The sequence below is a fragment of the Rhineura floridana genome, chromosome 8, assembly GCF_030035675.1.
Source record: "Rhineura floridana isolate rRhiFlo1 chromosome 8, rRhiFlo1.hap2, whole genome shotgun sequence".
NCBI classification, from domain to species: domain Eukaryota; kingdom Metazoa; phylum Chordata; class Lepidosauria; order Squamata; family Rhineuridae; genus Rhineura; species Rhineura floridana.
The window spans coordinates 40,323,079-40,341,070 of NC_084487.1; the positions used below are offsets into that span (position 1 = coordinate 40,323,079).

Sequence of the window (17,992 nt, forward strand, 5' to 3'; positions counted from 1 at the left end):
TGAAGAAATTTGTATTTCATCTGATTGCTTTTTCAAGTCCCTTAGCTCCTATTGGTTGAAGAAGAACGTGCTGGTGCTCGTATGCTGATCTCTTTGGTGAGAAGAAAAGGGAAAGTAATAGTTTGGACATCCTTTCCTGTCCATATTAAGCTTCTCTTTAGTGGACCTTTCTAGCAACATCTTGGATCTGTTAAGGACATTCTTCCTCTTTGGATTACAATGAGAATGGATGCACAAAGATGAACTTGGTGGAGGTGGGTATTGTTTTGGTAAGGACGGGGGCTTCACACACTGTTTCTATATGGTAGTTTTGCTGTTTCTTTTGACTTAATAAGTTTTTTAAATCTTGTAGTGGATTTCAGGGATCCAACAGAGAAAGTTGTCTTCATTCTTCCATCTGTTGAATTAGTCAGAGTCGGTGTCAGCAAGGAGAGAAAATCAACATTTACTTTCCTTTTCTCTGCATAAGGCGAACAACAAAAAGAGTGTGAATTCTAACATATATTTTGCTTTTCACAATATTTCAATTGGATGCTGAGTTTTCGTCCTCATAATGGAATAAAGATGAGTGGCTCAAAGGACTGTGATAACCAGGAGAGGCCCATTCTGCCTTTTTCTATTGAAGAGATCTTAAAAAAAACATCCACTGAGGCCTGCCTACACAGGACAACAATCTGCAATAACCAAGCTGAAGCTGCTCAAATCCTCAGAACAGAGCCAATTTTGGAAATGGCTAAGGGTAAGTAAGTACCACTTCTTCTAGTTTATGAAATTTATATGAGCCTTGATCCTCTTTCATCCTTGATCCTCTTTTGCCCTTGCATGACTCTAGAGTTTGATTGCTTAAGATAGCCACCAGCTACAATTTATTTCATGATTCTTAATATCATCATGCTTATTATCTGAGCATTCAGAGTGACTTGTTTACAGTGCCAAGAAGAGTGATAGGTGGAATTCAATTGTGTTCTTCAGGCAACAAAATACTACAATAAGTTGACCTGGCTAGGGCTGCTGGGATGTTGTGCCTTTAACAGAAGCACTCTTGGCAGAAATTCAACAGGTGCAGGTTTTTCCAATGTGGAAATGCATTGGTGGTGTCGCTTCTAGTGTTCATTTTTTTAAAAAATGGGATGTGAAACAGAAACCTTGTTCTTTAATGTGAAACTAGTGTCCCCGTTTTTAGGCTGGTTTGCAGTCTATCATGCATATTTTATCCTACCATTTCAATTCTAGTGAACTTATACTGGATTGAATTTGATCAAATCAGGTTTATGGCATCTTTTAGAAATGCCTATGTTTACAGAAAATCTTTTTCTTTATTGTTATATGGTCAGAGACCCATCAAAATAAATAAAATGCATAGTCAATATGACATCAAAATAGTTAAAATACAGAAAGAAAATACATTTTAAAAAATACCTATTTAATTTAATTTTCATATGGATTTTTTAAAATAATGATGATGATTGCAGATTCGTGTGGGAAAGTGACAGAAAATATTTATGGGTGAACACATGCAAAAGGGGAATGAATAAGAGATAGAGTTATCCATATATGCCCCCCCTCGCAAAAATGCAAGAAATACAGTGTGTGGTGTTTCTTTGTAAAGCTTAAATTAATATAAGAGAAGAACAGTGACCGTGGTCAACAGCAATATTAGGTTATGTCACAATCTTTCTGGATTTGTTATGCTAAATCAATAGCTGTAGTGGGCAACTTCACCAAACGTAATACAACTAAGACATCATTTTGTACTTTTTGTTAACTATTTGAACTGGCAACCCTACAATAAGCATATGATTGCTGAATCACCTGGCAGGTGAAATGGGAAGGAGTGGAGAGGGAAGCCTGACAACATATCCCCACGCTATGAAATGATTTGAAATTTGAAATTTCAAGCTGCTTCATGCCTTGTGGAAAGTGCAAAACTGTCAGTCTGGGATTTCAGAGACAAGATGCTGGGAACTGAAAGGCCTTGTGCTAACAGTAACACACACAAAGAGAAGCAGCTGCATGAAGGGCTGTGCCTAGAATCAACAGTGTAATGGCAACTAAGACTGGAAGTCCTGAGCTAATGTCTAGCGTTGTGAAGATATACTTCATCCTGTGGCTATGAGCTCCAGTATTATTCAGAGGCTTTGACATGCCAGAGGGTGGTATATGCATAGACAATATACTTTGTTTAACTTATACCGCACTCTTGCATGGCTCCCATTCATTTCAATAAAGCTTGCTTGGAAAATGTCCTTGTAGTCTCTGCTCTAAATCCTTTTATGGTTAGAGACTGAATTAATTTAGGGTGCTTTTCTTGTCTAATCAAGATTGTTTTCCTACAGAGATATCATTTTGGTGTAGGAAAATAGCATGCACATAACATGTACAGTACTGCAGAGCTTGGAAAAGTTACTTTTTTGAACTACAACTCCCATCAGCCCCAGCCAGCATGGCGCTGGCTGGGGCTGATGGGAGTTGTAGTTCAAAAAAGTAACTTTTCCAAGCTCTGCAGTACACCATAACATATAACAACGAAAGGACATGTCTGCTTCACATTGTTTATGTATATGGGGTGGAGACCAATCACCAATTGCAACTTCCCACCTTATATTAAGGGTGTGTGTTGGTTCTATATGTACTCCAAAATATGAGGCAAATCAAACTGTTTCAGGGAAGATTCTCACATTTCCAAGTCAAATAATAATGTTAACAAGGTGTCTTGAGGCAGATCAGGGATTGCCTCATTCTGGGCAATCTGGGCCTCATCTGCCCCAAAAAAGCATGTTTGCACATGTTTTTCCTGAGAAAGAGAACCAAGTTGACTGGGGAAACACCCACAACTCAAGAGGAGAGGGAATGGAGATGTGGAGGGATCTTTCATTTTGATGGACAGGCCTAGCTTTTAATCACAGTGAATTATTTTCCCAGGGCACTCCAATCACAGTGATTTGAGGAAGAGATTAAAAACTGTTTGTTTTTCATGTGGTTCTGTACCTTTCTCTGTGCAAGTCAACGGAGAGGTCTACACTGTATCCCCCCAAACTCCATGAGGGGCAGAAGCCCCACATGCACACACCAATGACCATTGGGGTAACAGGGTCCTTGCTGGGGGTGTGATGTTTCCCCTATCCAAATATTTCCTGGGGATTTATGTTGTTTTTTCCATTACCACCCACCCTCCTATGATTTCTGCTGTATTTACCATGGTGAACATGGGTTTTGAAAAGTTGCCAGGGGATAACAACTTCAGGGAAGGAAGGACAATTGGGAGTGGAGAAGCAGTAATCAGGCAAAGAGTTAAGCACATGCATGCATACTCATGCCGCATTTTCTGCTCAAAATTGTCTCCTTCTGAAGCAGCTTTGACTTAAAAGAAAAAAATAAGACTATTGCTTTTGGATGCATGCACTTACATGTAACAGGAAATGATTTCAAGTTAGAATTAGTGAGGGGTGAACTTGTCTATTTTGGTTTCTCTCCGTTTCTCATTTTTCCAGTCAGTTCTCCACATTCCTACATCAGTTTGCAATTTTTTAAACTCCCCATGAAAATTCATCAACATTTTTAGTATGGATTTCTCCTAATGTACACGTAGTTATGTGCACTTTTGCCCAATATATACATTTCTGCAGACAATTTCCCCTAATATAATCCATTTGTGTGTGTTATTTTCACTAATATATGCATTCATAGACACACTTTACCCCAGTATGTGCATTTTGGTACACATTACATGACTGGAGAACTGCACTGCAAAATTCAGAGAAGTGCAAATTTCAAAGGATGGCTGTATTTCAGTTCTCACATTGTTTTGGAAAGTGTGAATTAGGGAGATTCACCTTTAAATGCAAACTGAATCAGAATTCTCCTCGTGCCGAATTAGAACACACATGTTTGGAAATTGTATGTATGATGAAATTAGGCCTTCAATGACTCACAGCTGAGCTGAACGTGGGCACTCCCTGAAGTAATGTGTCTAGAGCAATATGAGTTGATATGGAAGTGTCTGAAGCACGTGGTGATTGCAAACCTGTGCAGTTATATGATGAAAGTGAGGTTATCATACTTTAGACACATAATGAGAAGACATGATTCACTAGAAAAGACAAGAATGCTGGGAAAAACAGCAGGGAGTAGAAAAAGAGAAAGAGCAAACAAGGGATGGATTGATTCCATAAAGGAAGCCACAGACCTGAACTTACAAGATCTGAACAGGGTGGTTCATGACAGATGCTCTTGGAGGTCGCTGATTCATAGGGTCACCATAAGTCATAAATGACTTGAAGGCACATAACAACAAGAAGAAGTGGACAGAGGAACTGTGATTACACCACTGGCTTTGCCACCTCTGTACACCCAACTTTCACACATTAGTTGGAACATGTGCATAGTGGCCTACACACATGTACAGAATTGCATTTTAGTATGCCAATTTTTACAGAGCTTCTACCAGAGATCAAACTTGAGAGCTTTTGCTAGCAAAGTACAGTTAGGCATAGAAGGATCTGCCAGTTTCAGTTCTCTCAAATTCTCCTATTTGTTTGTTTGTTTGTTTACTGCATTTGTATACTGCCCCATAGCCGAAGCTCTCTGGGTGGTTTACAACAATTAAAAATATTAAAAACAAATACACAAATTTAAAAACACATTTTTAAAAAGCAATTTAGAAACACATGCTAAAATGCCTGGGAGAAGAGGAAAGTCTTGACCTGGCGCCAAAAAGATAACAGTGTTGGTGCCAGGCACACCTCATCAGGGAGATCATTCCATAATTTGGGGGCCACCACTGAGAAGGCCCTCTCCCTTGTTGCCACTCTCTGAGCTTCCCTCGGAGTAGGCACCGGGAGGAGGGCTTTAGATGTTGAGTGTAGTGTCAGAGCTTGGAAAAGTTACTTTTTTGAACTACAACTCCCATCAGCCCCAGCCAGCATGGCCACTAGATTGGGCTGATGGGAGTTGTAGTTCAAAAAAGTAACTTTTCCAAGCTCTGTGTAGTGTACGGGTGGGTTTGTGTCAAGAGAGGTGTTCCATCAGATGTTGTTGTCTTAAGCTGTGTAAGGCTTTATAAGTTAAAACCAGCACCTTGAATCGAGCTCGGAAACATAGAGGCAACCAATGCAAGCGGGCCAGAATCAGCTTTATATGTTCGAACCATCTGGTCCCTGTTACCAATCTGGCCACTGCATTTTGCACAAGCTGCAGTTTCTGAACTGTCTTCAAAGGCAGCCCCACGTATAGCTCATTGCAGTAATCTAACTTGGAGGTTACCAGAGCATGGACAACTGAAGCCAGGTTATCCTTGCCAAGAAAGGGGCGTAGCTGGGCCACCAACCAAAGTTGGTAGAAGACACTCTGTGCCACTGAGGCTACCTGAGCCTCAAGTGACAGAGATGGTTCTAGGAGAACCCCCAAGCTACAAACCTGCTCCTTCGGGGGAGTGCAACCCCATCCAGGACAGGTTGGACATCCACCGTCTGGTCAGAAGAACCACCCACTAGCAGCATCTCAGTCTTGTCTGGATTGAGCCTAAGTTTATTAGCCCTCATCCAGTCCATTGTCACAGCCAGGCACCAGTTCAGCACATTGACAGCCTCACCGGAAGAAGATGAAAAGGAGAAATAGAGCTGCGTGTCATCAGCATACTGATGGCAACGCACTCCAAAGCTCCGGATGACCAAACCCAACAGTTTCATGTACATGTTGAACAGCTTGGGGGACAGAACCGACCCCTGTGGAACCCCATACTGGAGAATCCAGGGTGCCGACCAATGTTCCCCAAGCACCACCTTCTGGAGCCAACCCGCCAAGTAGGAGCAGAACTACTGCCATGCAGTCCCCCCACTCCCAACTCAGCCAGTCTTCCCAGAAGGATACCATGGTCGATGGTATCGAAAGCAGCTGAGAGATCAAGGAGAATCAACAGAGTCACACTCCCCCTGTCTCTCTCCCAACAAAGGTCATCATACAGGGCGACCAAGGCTGTTTCCGTGCCAAAACCAGGCCTGAAACCTGACTAAAATGGATCCAGATAATCGGTCTCATCCAAGAGTGTCTGGAGCTGGCCTGCCACCACTCATTCAAGGACCTTGCCCAGGAATGGAACATTTGCTACCAGCCTATAGTTATTAAGATTTTCTGGGTCCAGGGAGGGTCTCTTCAGGAGTGGTCTCACTACTGCCTCTTTCAGGCAGCCAGGGACCATCCCCTCTTGCAGAGAGGCATTAATCACTTCCCTGGACCAGGCAGCCGTTCCATCCCTGCCAGCTTTTATTAGCCAAGAAGGGCAAGGATCCATCACAGAAGTGGTTGCACAAACCTGTCCAAGCACCTTGTCAATGTCCTCAAGCTGTACCAACTGAAACTCATCCAAGAAACTGGGACAAGGCTGTGCTCTGGATACCCCGCTTGATTTACCTGCTATAACACTGGAGGCTAAGTCCTGGTGGATGCTAAAGATTTTATCCATTTGCCTAGCAAATTCATTACAGCGGGCCTCAGATGGTTCTACCATGTCCTTGGGGCCAGCGTGTAATAGGCCCTAGACAATTCTGAAGAGCTCTGCTGGGCGGCAGATTGATGATTTGATAGTGGCAGCAAAATATTGGTTTTTTTGCTGCCCTCACTTCCCCTAAATACAGCTTACCATAGGGACTTACCAGCGAGTAACTGCATCCACTAGGAGTTCATCTCCATCTGCACTCAAGCCGTCTCCTATATTGTTTCATCCCTCTCAGCTCTGGGGTATACCATGGAGCCGTATGAGCTGTACACAGGAGAGGGCGCTCAGGAGCAATCATGTCAACCACCCAGGTCATCTCTGTATTCCACAGTTCAACCAGGGTTTCAACAGGAGCGCCAGCCCTATCAGCTGGGAAAACACCCCAGAGCCCTTTGGAAACCATCCGGATCCATTAGTCTCTGGGGGCGGACCAACTTAATTGGTCCCCCACCCTTGCAAAGGGGAAAGGCAGCTGTAAATCTAAACTTCAGCAAGCAGTGATCTGTCCTTGACAGAGGGACTGATGTAAGGACCCCCACATTCAGATCACCATCCCCATGTCCAGTTGCAAAAACCAAGTCTAGAGTATGCCCTGCTACATGTGTTGGGCCAATGGCATATTGGAACAGTCTCATGGTTGTCATGGAAAGATGGCCTCGGCACGGATGTTGACATCCCCCAGAACCAACAGTCTGGGGAATCTCAAGAGTACACCTGAGACCACCTCCGCCAGCTCAGCTAGGGAGTCTGTTGGGCAGCGGGGTGGGCGGTACACCAACAGAATCCCCAGTCTGTCCCGCTGACCCAACACAAGGTGCAAACACTCCAGACCAGTAGTCACATGGACAGGGTGCTTGCAGAGGGAGATGGAGCTCCTATACACCACAGCACCCCCCCTCCCTGACCATCACGTCTACCCTGATGCGGAACCAGGTACTCTGGTGGGCATAGCTGGGAGAGAGTGATTCCTCCATGCTCACCCACCCAGGTCTCGGTTATACATGCCAGACTGGCTGTGTCATCCACAATTAAATCATGAATGAGGGAGATCTTATTATGCACTGATCTGGTGTTTAGGAGCAGCATCCGGAGGTCTGAAAGCTGGCTGATAGGGCAACCAACAAACCTGCGGGTGTGGAGAGGACCGGAACAAGGCACAGTTGTTAACTTCCTGGGCCACGTTCCCCTTACCTGGCAAGTCCTCCTCACAATGCCATATCTCCCTGTACCCATCACTACACTAATTGGGGGCCCCTCAAGTTTCCCCACTTGGCTCTGAGTCCTCTCTCCTAGGCACATGACTCAAGACCCGTAAAAAGCCAGGCAATCTGCAAAGCAGGAGCCACCTCAGCCAGCCAGCTTATGCATCCCCTCCAGGAAAGGGACAGGTGGATGATATCAGCAACAGCTGGCTGTGTACCTGGGGCCTGGTCCTGCAAGGCGTGACACCTGCCGAGCAGAAGTCCAACAGGGAGAGGGCGGTGATGGTAGCCCAGCAGCAGCAAGCAAGCAGGCAGGCAGGCAGACAGCAGCAGCAAACAGCTCTCCTTCTTCCCTGGGTGATGGTGGTCCCCTTCCTCCTGCAGGCACTGGGTTTCCAATCTTAAATTTAGTTCTCCACATTTCTGCAGCAATTTGTGATATATATTTTTTAAAACCCAAAAAAATTCTTCAGCATTATAGTCCAAATTTGTCCTAATAAACACATTTTTGTCTGCAGTTTTGACTAACGTACACATTTCTCCTGATATAATGCATTTTATATATTATTTTCACCAATATATTTATCTTTATGCACACTTTCCCCTCATATATATGTATTTTTGTAAACATTGTTTGGTTGGTGAACTGCATCACAAAAGTTGGATAAGTGTGAATTTTGAAGGATGGCTGAGTTTGGGTTCTCATATTGTTTCAGAAAGTGCAAATTTGATAGATTTGGCTTGCAATGTAAACTGAACTGAATTTGTTCCCCATCCCTAGCACTGAACTATAGCCCTTACCCGAAGCTGTGAAGGCAACTCTGAGCATGTTCTAAGCGCCATGTACAGGTCAGCATTCAGAAGAGACAGGGCCTCCCACCACTTTCTCAATCTCCCTACTCCTTACTCCGTAAAGTGAATATCTGCATAGGGCTGCATAGGGTTGTATGAACAAAGCATGCCTACATGAACATGCCCTGGAAAACTTTTTCCATCCCAATTACTGAGGGACAGTCTTAACTCAGTGGAAGAGTACATGCTTTGTCCACAGTGCAAAAGAGTCCAGGTTCAACTCACTATGCAGTGATTATCTGTATAAACGCTGTGTAGACAATACACAGTAGACAATACAGAGCTGGATGGCAAGATCCGTCTTTCTCAACAAGCTGAAACATTTTACCTTCCATTAGGTTAAAGCAGGGGTTCTCAAACTGTGGCCCATGGACCATCAGTGGTCCACAAACTTCATTCAGGTGGTCCATGGCATGTCTGCATTAAATAAATGCACTGGATGCATTAAATCTGCATTGCATTTTAATAGTTTTTTTATTGCTTCTTCTTATGCCTTCTACATTAAATTTTACCCTTGTAGTCCCCTTAGGATCACTCCCTATATATATGTATATATGTGTGTATATATATGTAGTATTTTATGTATTTTAATTGTATTTTATGTATTTTAATGTTTTGTGATTTTATTGTTTACAATTTTATTATGTATGTGCTTGATTTTATTTTTGTAAGCCGCCCTGAGTGCCCTATTACAGGGTAGAAGGGTGGGATACAAATATTTTAAATAAATAAATAATAAATTTTGTTTCTTTTATTGTATTTTATTGTGTGACAATGCAAACTGTGATATAATGAAACACAATTTACAAACAATAAAAGAAGCCATCAAAATACTATTTAAAATCACACAGCATCCAGCACAGTACATTTCAATTGCTACAACAGGCAGGAAAAAACATTAAGTGTCCTCCAAGACCATCTGCAATTTTCAAGTGGTCCATGGGGGGGGGAGTTTGGGAACCACTGGTTTAGAGAAACCAAATATCACCCAGGGAATCCCTTCAGCTAAGTAAAAGCGTAGGCTGTTAAGGAACGGTGTGAAGTAGCTTCAAGCCACAAGGGGAAAAAACATACACAATTAATTTTCTGCTTCTGCCATGTACAAAATGAACATTATTACTGACATAGTTTAGGACAGCATCAGATGCATTTTACATTATGATAACACTGTAAACCGAAGCTGATCATAAAAAAATGCCATAGATATTTTCAGTCTTTTTCAAAAATCACATATAACAGGGGTTCCAAAACTGTGGCCCATGGACCACCACTGGTCTGCAAGCCTCACTGAGGTGCTCCATTGCATGTCCATACTAAATAGACTGATTGTGTTTGACTGCAAATTGTAATACATTACAATATAAAAATAAAAGAAGCAATACCAATCCAAAATCTATGTGAATATTTAATGTGGCCATGCCGTGGGCCACCTGAATGAAGCTTGTGGGTCACTGGTGGTCCACGGACCACAGTTTGGGAACCCCTGCTCTAGACTGAGTACAGCACCTAGCACACTAAATGACATTTGCTACAAAGGGAAAGTTGGAAGTGAAAGAGGTGTGTACAATAAACCACAGAAATTAAGAAGCACCTCTGCTTAATCTTTTGTTAAAAAAATAACTGCTCAAATATCTCTCTTCCTACTACTTTGTCTGTACTCTTTCTCGTTCTCTCAAACCATCATTTAAACAAAATGGAAATGATATACATTTGTTTGTTGAAGACATTTGCAGTCTGCTTTTCTGCCAGAGAACTTGGGCCAGTGAGGATTTGTTTCTAAATGATTTTGACTGCCATTCACTGGCCGTGTCTCCAAGTATTAGGGGAGGTCGCTCTAGAGGTGGTCTGAGTATTTTAATTTCCACCAATATCCAGGCTTCCCTCTTTAAATTAGAGCCTTTGACTCACTTGACTACCGTGGCAGTCATTAAATTTAGAGCATGCTATTTAATGTGGCGCAGAGTGGTAAGCGGCGGTAACGCAGCCAAAAGCTCTGCTCACAGCCGGAGTTTGATTCCAACGGAAGAAGGAAGTCAAATCTCCGGTAAAAGGGGTCGAGGTCCCCTCAGCCTTCCATCCATCCGTGGTCGGTAATACCGGGCATATGCTGGGCGGTAAAGAAAGGCCGGGGAAGGAACTGGCAATCCCACACCATATATACGGTCTGCCTAGTAAACATCGAAAGACATCACCCTAAGAGTCGGAAACGACTCGCACTACAAGTGTGGGGACACCTTTACTTTTTAATGTTTATCTACCTCCATTAGGACAAAAATGCCCGGTTAAAAAAAATTGGCTAAAGTTGGAAGAGTATATTAACAAACTGACTGTCTTGTACCCAGAAGCCTCAGTGATTCTAGCTGCAGATTTTAATGTGTGAATAGGTCAGAGTGATGAAGCTTTGTACACCCATTATCATGAGTATCCGCCTGAATTAGAGGAAGCACATCCAATACCTAATATTTATTTTTATTTATTTATTTATTTTTATTTTATTAAATTTTTATACCGCCCCATAGCCGAAGCTCTCTGGGCAGTTCACAACATCAAAATATCAACATACAATTAAAACCACACATTAAGCAATTTAAACATAGTTCATTGAATTTCCAAAAGACCTATACTAAACTAAAATATTGAAATGTTAAAATGCTAAGATGCTAAATGCTACAATGTTAAAATACTACAATGCTAAAATGCTAAAATGCCTGGGAGAAGAGGTAGGTCTTAACCTGGCGCCGAAAAGACAACAATGTTGGCGCCAGGCGTATCTCATCAGGGAGATTGTTCCATAATTCGGGGGCCACCACTGAGAAGGCCCTTTTTCTTGTTACCATCCTCCGGGCTTCCCTCTGAGTAGGCACCCAGAGAAGGGCCTTCGATGTTGAGCGCAGTATACGGGTAGGTTCATATCGGAAGAGGCGTTCCATCAAGTATTGTGGTCCCAAGCCGTGTAAGGCTTTATAGGTTAAAACCAGCACCTTGAATCGAGCCCGGAAACATATAGGCAGCCAATGCAAGTGGACCAGAACCGGCGTTATATGTTCGGACCGCCTGGTCCGTGTTAACAATATGGCCGCTGCGTTTTGCACGAGCTGCAGTTTCTGAACCATCTTCAAAGGCAGCCCCACGTAGAGCGCATTGCAGTAATCCAGTCTAGAGGTTACCAGTGCGTGGACAACTGAAGCAAGGTTGTCCCTGTCCAGATAGGGGCGTAGCTGGGCCACCAACCAAAGTTGGTAGAAAGCACTCCGTGCCACCGAGGCTGCTTGAGCCTCAAGTGACAGGGATGATTCTAAAAGTACTCCCAAGCTACGAACCTGTTCCTTCAGGGGGAGTGCAACCCCATCCAGGACAGGTTGAGCATCCACCATCTGGTCAGAAGAACCACCCACTAACAGCATCTCAGTCTTGTCTGGATTGAGCCTCAGTTTGTTAGCTCTCATCCAGTCCATTGTCTCAGCCAGGCATCGGTTCAGCACATTGACAGCCTCACCTGAAAAAGATTAAAAGGAGAAGTAGAGCTGCGTGTCATCAGCATACTGATGGCAACACACTCCAAAACTCCTGATGACCGCACCCAGCGGCTTCATGTAGATGTTAAAGAGCATGGGGGACAGAACTGACCCCTGCGGAACTCCATACCGCAGAGTCCAGGGTGTCGAGCAGTGCTCCCCAAGCACTACCTTCTGGAGACGACCCACCAAGTAGGAGCAAAACCACTGCCAAGCAGTACCTCCAACTCCCAACTCAGCGAGCCTCCCCAGAAGGATACCATGGTCGATGGCATCAAAAGCCGCTGAGAGATCAAGGAGAATCAACAGAGTTACACTCCCCCTGTCTCTCTCCCGACAAAGGTCATCATACAGAGTGACCAAGGCTGTCTCCGTGCCAAAACCAGGCCTGAAACCCGATTGAAATGGATCCAGATAATCAGTTTCATCCAAGAGTGTCTGGAGCTGGTCCGCAACCACTCATTCTAGGACCTTGCCCAGAAATGGAACATTTGCTACCGGCCTGTAACTGTTGACAATTTCTGGGTCCAGGGAAGATTTCTTCAGAAGCGGTCTCACTACCGCCGCTTTCAGGCAGTTAGGAACCACTCCCTCTCGCAACGAGGCGTTAACCACTTCCCTGGCCCAGCCAGCAGTTCCATCCCTGCTAGCTTTTATTAGCCAAGAGGGGCAAGGATCCAACACAGAAGTGGTTGCACGCACCTGTCCAAGCACCTTGTCAACGTCCTCGAGCTGCACCAACTGAAACTCATCCAAAAAATCAGGACAAGGCTGTGTTCTGGAGACCTCATATGATTCAACTGCTGTAACACTGGAGTCCAAGTCCTGGCGGATGCAAAAGATTTTATCCTGGAAGTGCCTAGCAAATTCATCACAGTGAGCCTTAGTTGGTTCTACCATGTCCCTAGGGCCAGAACGTAATAGCCCTCGGACAATTTTAAAGAGCTCCGCCGGGCGGCAGATAGATGCTTTAATAGTGGTAGCAAAGTAACCCATTTTTGCCACCCTCACGGCCCCTAAGTACAACTTGGTATAGGCACTTACCAGTGCATAATTGCATCCATCAGGAGTCCGTCTCCATCTGCACTCAAGCCGTCTCCTATATTGTTTCATCGCTCTCAGCTCTGGAGTGTACCATGGAGCCGTATGAGCTCTACACAGGAGAGGGCACGCAGGAGCGATCATGTCAACTGCCCGGGTCATTTCTGCATTCCACATTTCAACCAGGGTTTCGACAGGAGTGCCAGCCCTATCAGCCGGAAAACTCCCCAGAGCCCTTTGAAAACCATCTGGATTCATTAGTCTCCGAGGACAGACCATCTTAATGGGTCCCCCACCCTTGCAGAGGGAAGAAGCCGTTGTAAGTCTAAACTTCAACAAGCGGTGATCTGTCCATGACAAAGGGACTGATGTAAGACTCCCCACATTCAGATCACCATCTCCATGTCCAGTTGTGAAAACCAAGTCTAGAGTATGCCCTGCTACATGTGTTGGGCAAATAGCATGTTGGGACAGCCCCATGGTTGTCATGGCGGCCATGAAGTCCTGAGCTGCCCCAGACAAGGTGGCCTCAGCATGAATGTTGACATCCCCCAGCACCAACAGTCTAGGGGATCCCAACAATATATCCGAGACCACTTCCGTCAGCTCAGTTAGGGAGTCTGTTTGGCAGCGGGGTGGGCGGTACACCAACAGAATCCCCAATCTGTCCCCCTGACCCAACACGAGGTGCAAACACTCTAGACCAGTAGTCACATGGATGGGGTGCTTGGAGAGGGAGATGGAACTCCTATAGACCACAGCGACTCCCCCTCCCCGGCCCTCAGGTCTAGCCTGATGCTGAACCATCAGGCCTACCAACAAACATCACTGACTATTCATAATCGTTTGCCAGAGTGGCCCCAAGTTTCCATATCTGAAGTCACTAACCTTATTTCTAGTCTTAAACCTTGCAAAGCCCCTGGAGGGGATAATATCCCACCTGAGTTGCTTAAAGCCAATGTAGAGTGGTGGGCTCCAGTTCTAGTGACTCTGTTCACCTGCACTGATCGCACAGCATGTATCCCAGAGGATTGGGGACTTGCTATTATTGTCCCTATATATAAAAAAAGGGAAAAGATCAGACCCTGCAAATTATAGACCTATCAGCCTGTTAAGTATTATTAGTAAATTATATGCCAGCCATTTATATGAGAAGCTACTAAATCGGCTAGAACAAGAAAACATATTAGAAGATGAACAGGCTGGTTTCAGGTCAGGTTGATCTACTATAGACCAGGGCCTAGTCCTCCAACATCTTGTTGAAGAATATGCATCACCCAGAGAAGGAGCTCTCTATACAGCCTCATTGATTTCAAATCAGCCTTCGACTTGATTCAGAGGGATAAACTGTGGAGAAAATTTGAGGCTACCAACATTGACAGACACTTGTTAACTCTTATTCATAAACTATACGAAAACACCTGCATTAGAATTAGTTGCAAACGTGCTAGCCGGTTATCTGATCCCATTCCAACTTTTAATGGTGTTAAACAAGGGTGCATACTTGCCCCAACTTTATTTAATTGTTATATTAACTTCCTAGTTAAGAGTTTAGCGGAAGTTAACTCGCATCCATAAATATGGCTAATAGAGCTCTGTCAATTCTTTTGTATGCTGATGATACACTGCTTCTCTCCCGGACAAGTATAGGTCTGAGATGCCTTTTAAAAGTGCTTGACTCCCACTGCAATAAGGAAGGCCTGACGATTAATTATGACAAGTCCAAAGTATTACTCTTCTCTAGGAAGAGGACAAAGCATAAATGGCATAAATCATCCTATTGAACAGGTTGCATCTTACGTCTATCTGGGTGTAACTTTCCATGCATTGGGCTCCTGGAGAGCACAATCAAAAAATGCTACTGGGAATGCTCAGAGGAGTACGAAGGCCTTGTTCCGGTTCTTTTACACAAAGGGGGACCAAAATGTCTTCAGCCTTCCAGGTGTTTATAGCAAAGGCAATTTCAAATATGTTATATCGCGCCCAGTTATGTGCATATGATAACTTTGGCCCCTTCAAAGTTGCACAGACTAAGTTTCTGAGAGCCATGCTGGGAGTTCCAAGCTGTGTGTTTAATGTTTTGCTTCGTTTAGAAATGGGGCTAATCTCTATTGAAACCCATGCTTGGATTCTCAGGCTTCATTATTGGTTGAAGCTGATTTTTTCTCCTGTGGGTTTGGCCCCTTTGACACTGATTGATGCACATCAATCAAGATAGAAAAGCTCACTGTTTGAGAAATTGCAAAATCTGGTATTTACCCCTTGTGCTCTTTTCGCTCTTGGATATGCTAAAGCAAAAACCACTATCTAACATTGAATTTGGGATATAGAACTACAAAATCATTTGAGTCTTGCTGGTAGGCACCGAGTTCAGGGATAACGGTAGGACACTAGTGCCCATGCATTACTTAACAAATTTGAATATCCCCAAATATAGAAGAGCTTTCACAGCTGCCAGGTTTAATGTACTCCCATCTGCCCTCCTGGAGGGAAGATATAGAAGGGTACCTTATCACAAATGGGTCTGTCCATGTGGAATGGAGAAAGTGGAAACTGTAGGTCACTTTTTATTGTATTGTTACCTTTTATAGGGGTCTCCGCCACTCTTTTATTACCCCAGTTTTACAAAGCACCCTGGACTTACCTAGTGAGCTTTACTTAATGCACTTATTGGCAGCCAGGAATCCACAGGTTACAGTAAGAGTGGTTAGTTTCTGTGCTGCTGCTATCGCATGTCGGAAAATAATTATAAATGACCTTATATAGTAAATTTGATACTGATTTTAATTTTGTACTTTTTATTCATTTATGGTTTTATGTACTTTATATGATCTTGTTTCACCTCTCCTTGAGATGCATCAAAGTGGAATATTGCCATTGCTACCACCCAACCTGGGTCAACCCAGAATGCAAATAGCCATGTATTAATCCACCCATTAAAGGCCAGCAAATTATCCAGTTCTAGATAAGGTCAATCATTGTCTCTGCTCAATACGTAGCATTCTATTAGGCCTGGACAATGTGTGACCTATCAAGTCACAAGTTCCTCAGCCATAAATTGTAGCCTATTAAGTACTTAATCTTTTTGTTATGGCTGCAGCGGAATATATATTTGGTGGCAATCAGAGGTCACTGTCGTGTGGTAACAAATGTTTGTCATATTCATTTTACTAAGTACTAGTGGACAGTACACAGCTTTTCTCAAACATTCTAAGAAACAAAAAGAAACCCTCTAAGATTTATAAATGAATAGTGTAATTTTTTTAGCTTCTTTATTTTTAAAAACTGTGTTTTCATTTGAATGATGTTGGATAAACTATAATATACAATGGTTCCAAATGTGGTTAAAATCAGTGCAGTTTTGAAAGGTTCAGTCCACCATCTTTACTCAAAATGGCATCCAAAATGGTATCCAAACAGAGACGAAAGCCTGCTCCTTGATCTCAGGAACTATCATGCAAGATTTGCTTACAGTATTTTAGGTGTGTCAAAATGCATAGAGAACAGATGGGCAGACCAACCGACAAACTACTTTCCAAAATATAGAAGGAGGAGGAGGGAAAGGCCTATAGGCCTCAACACAGTAATTCATTTAAAGGTTTATTATAAAACGTTTATAAACAAATGTTTACAACAAAAGACTTTGCTTCTCTACAGTATAAGCCATTAATGGTTCCTATCAAGGAGATGCTGTTTAGTTCCTAATTTTGTGGTCCATCACATACCCATAATCAAATTGGGGACAAATCTCAGTCAGTAAAACCCAGGCCTCAGATCTTCTCCCTTCTGCTGCCCCTGGCTGAGAGAGATATTTCCTTCCCATCTGAAAGCAGCCTGGATGTGGGGTTACACGATGCAGAAATCTTCTTTGAATAGTACAGCGGTAACAAAAGATGTATTGTATTTCTATACCAGGCTCCCAAATTTGCATCTGGCTTTCAGTCACCAGCTGTTTATTTTGAACTAATGTTTCCAGAAGTGAATTCAACCATCCTATCTCCATCCCACCCACCTCCTTGCATCTTGCTTCAAATGCTGAAACCAAGGCAATTTGAAACAAACCTCAAAGCCATTTCTCTCCTGATTAGTAACATTTCTCTCAGACTGTGCCAAGCTAAATGTCATCATTTCTGGAAGTCAAATGCTACATTTACCGAAGAAAATGTCATCCTGGCTCCAAAGGCCTCCTTCTCCCCACTAATGTTCTTTGTTTCACTTTTCCTTTTCCTGAAAGAGAATATTCTACAGGTTGTAGCAAAAGTTAACATTTTCCTATTCGTATTTTAAAAGTTCATTCAAAGAAGGGGCCAGAAAATCTCTGAAGAGACTTGCATCTTAGTGATGTCAGAAAGGTTGGATGGAAATATGGGACCCATTGCAGGAACTTTTCAGGGTTCATATTGACCTCTGATCTTTTAGGACAGCCTTTGCAAACCTGGTGTTTTCCAGATGTTTTGGACTACAACTACCATCAGCCCCTATCAACATGTGTGGGCTGGGACTGATGGGAGTTGTAGTCCAAAACATCTAGAGGGCACCAGTTTGGAGAAGACTGTCTTGGGGTTACCACTTCTTCATTCCTAACAGGCCTCTTGTTCAAGCACAACAAGCAGAAATTCAGAAATCAAGCTTTTCCCTACATTGTGAAGTTTGGGGATGTGGTTCCATTACTCATCTGTATAGTTCAGAAATGCCCTGATCAACAGCATCTCCTATTGAGAGAAACTATTTAAAGGACAGGCAGTGCTTAAAATATCCATCACTAGCAAGGCACAAATTGTTGTATAACACTGGTTCCAGTCTGGTCAGAAGCTGTTTAATTTAGGATACAGCACTATCTTCTACTGAATTGGACCATTGGCCCATCTAGCTCAGCATTGTCTCAAAGT

At 43.3% G+C, this 17,992-nt stretch overlaps 1 protein-coding gene across 1 annotated transcript in view; it reads left to right on the plus strand.

The window, feature by feature from the left end:
- Positions 1-564: 564 nt before the first annotated feature.
- The window catches only part of ISX (intestine specific homeobox), a 44,038-nt gene continuing 26,610 nt past the window's right edge, over positions 565-17,992 (plus strand). The window contains exon 1 of the mRNA XM_061582710.1: positions 565-739. Coding sequence (XP_061438694.1) covers positions 565-739 — 175 coding nt within the window. The remainder of the gene's footprint in view (positions 740-17,992) is intronic.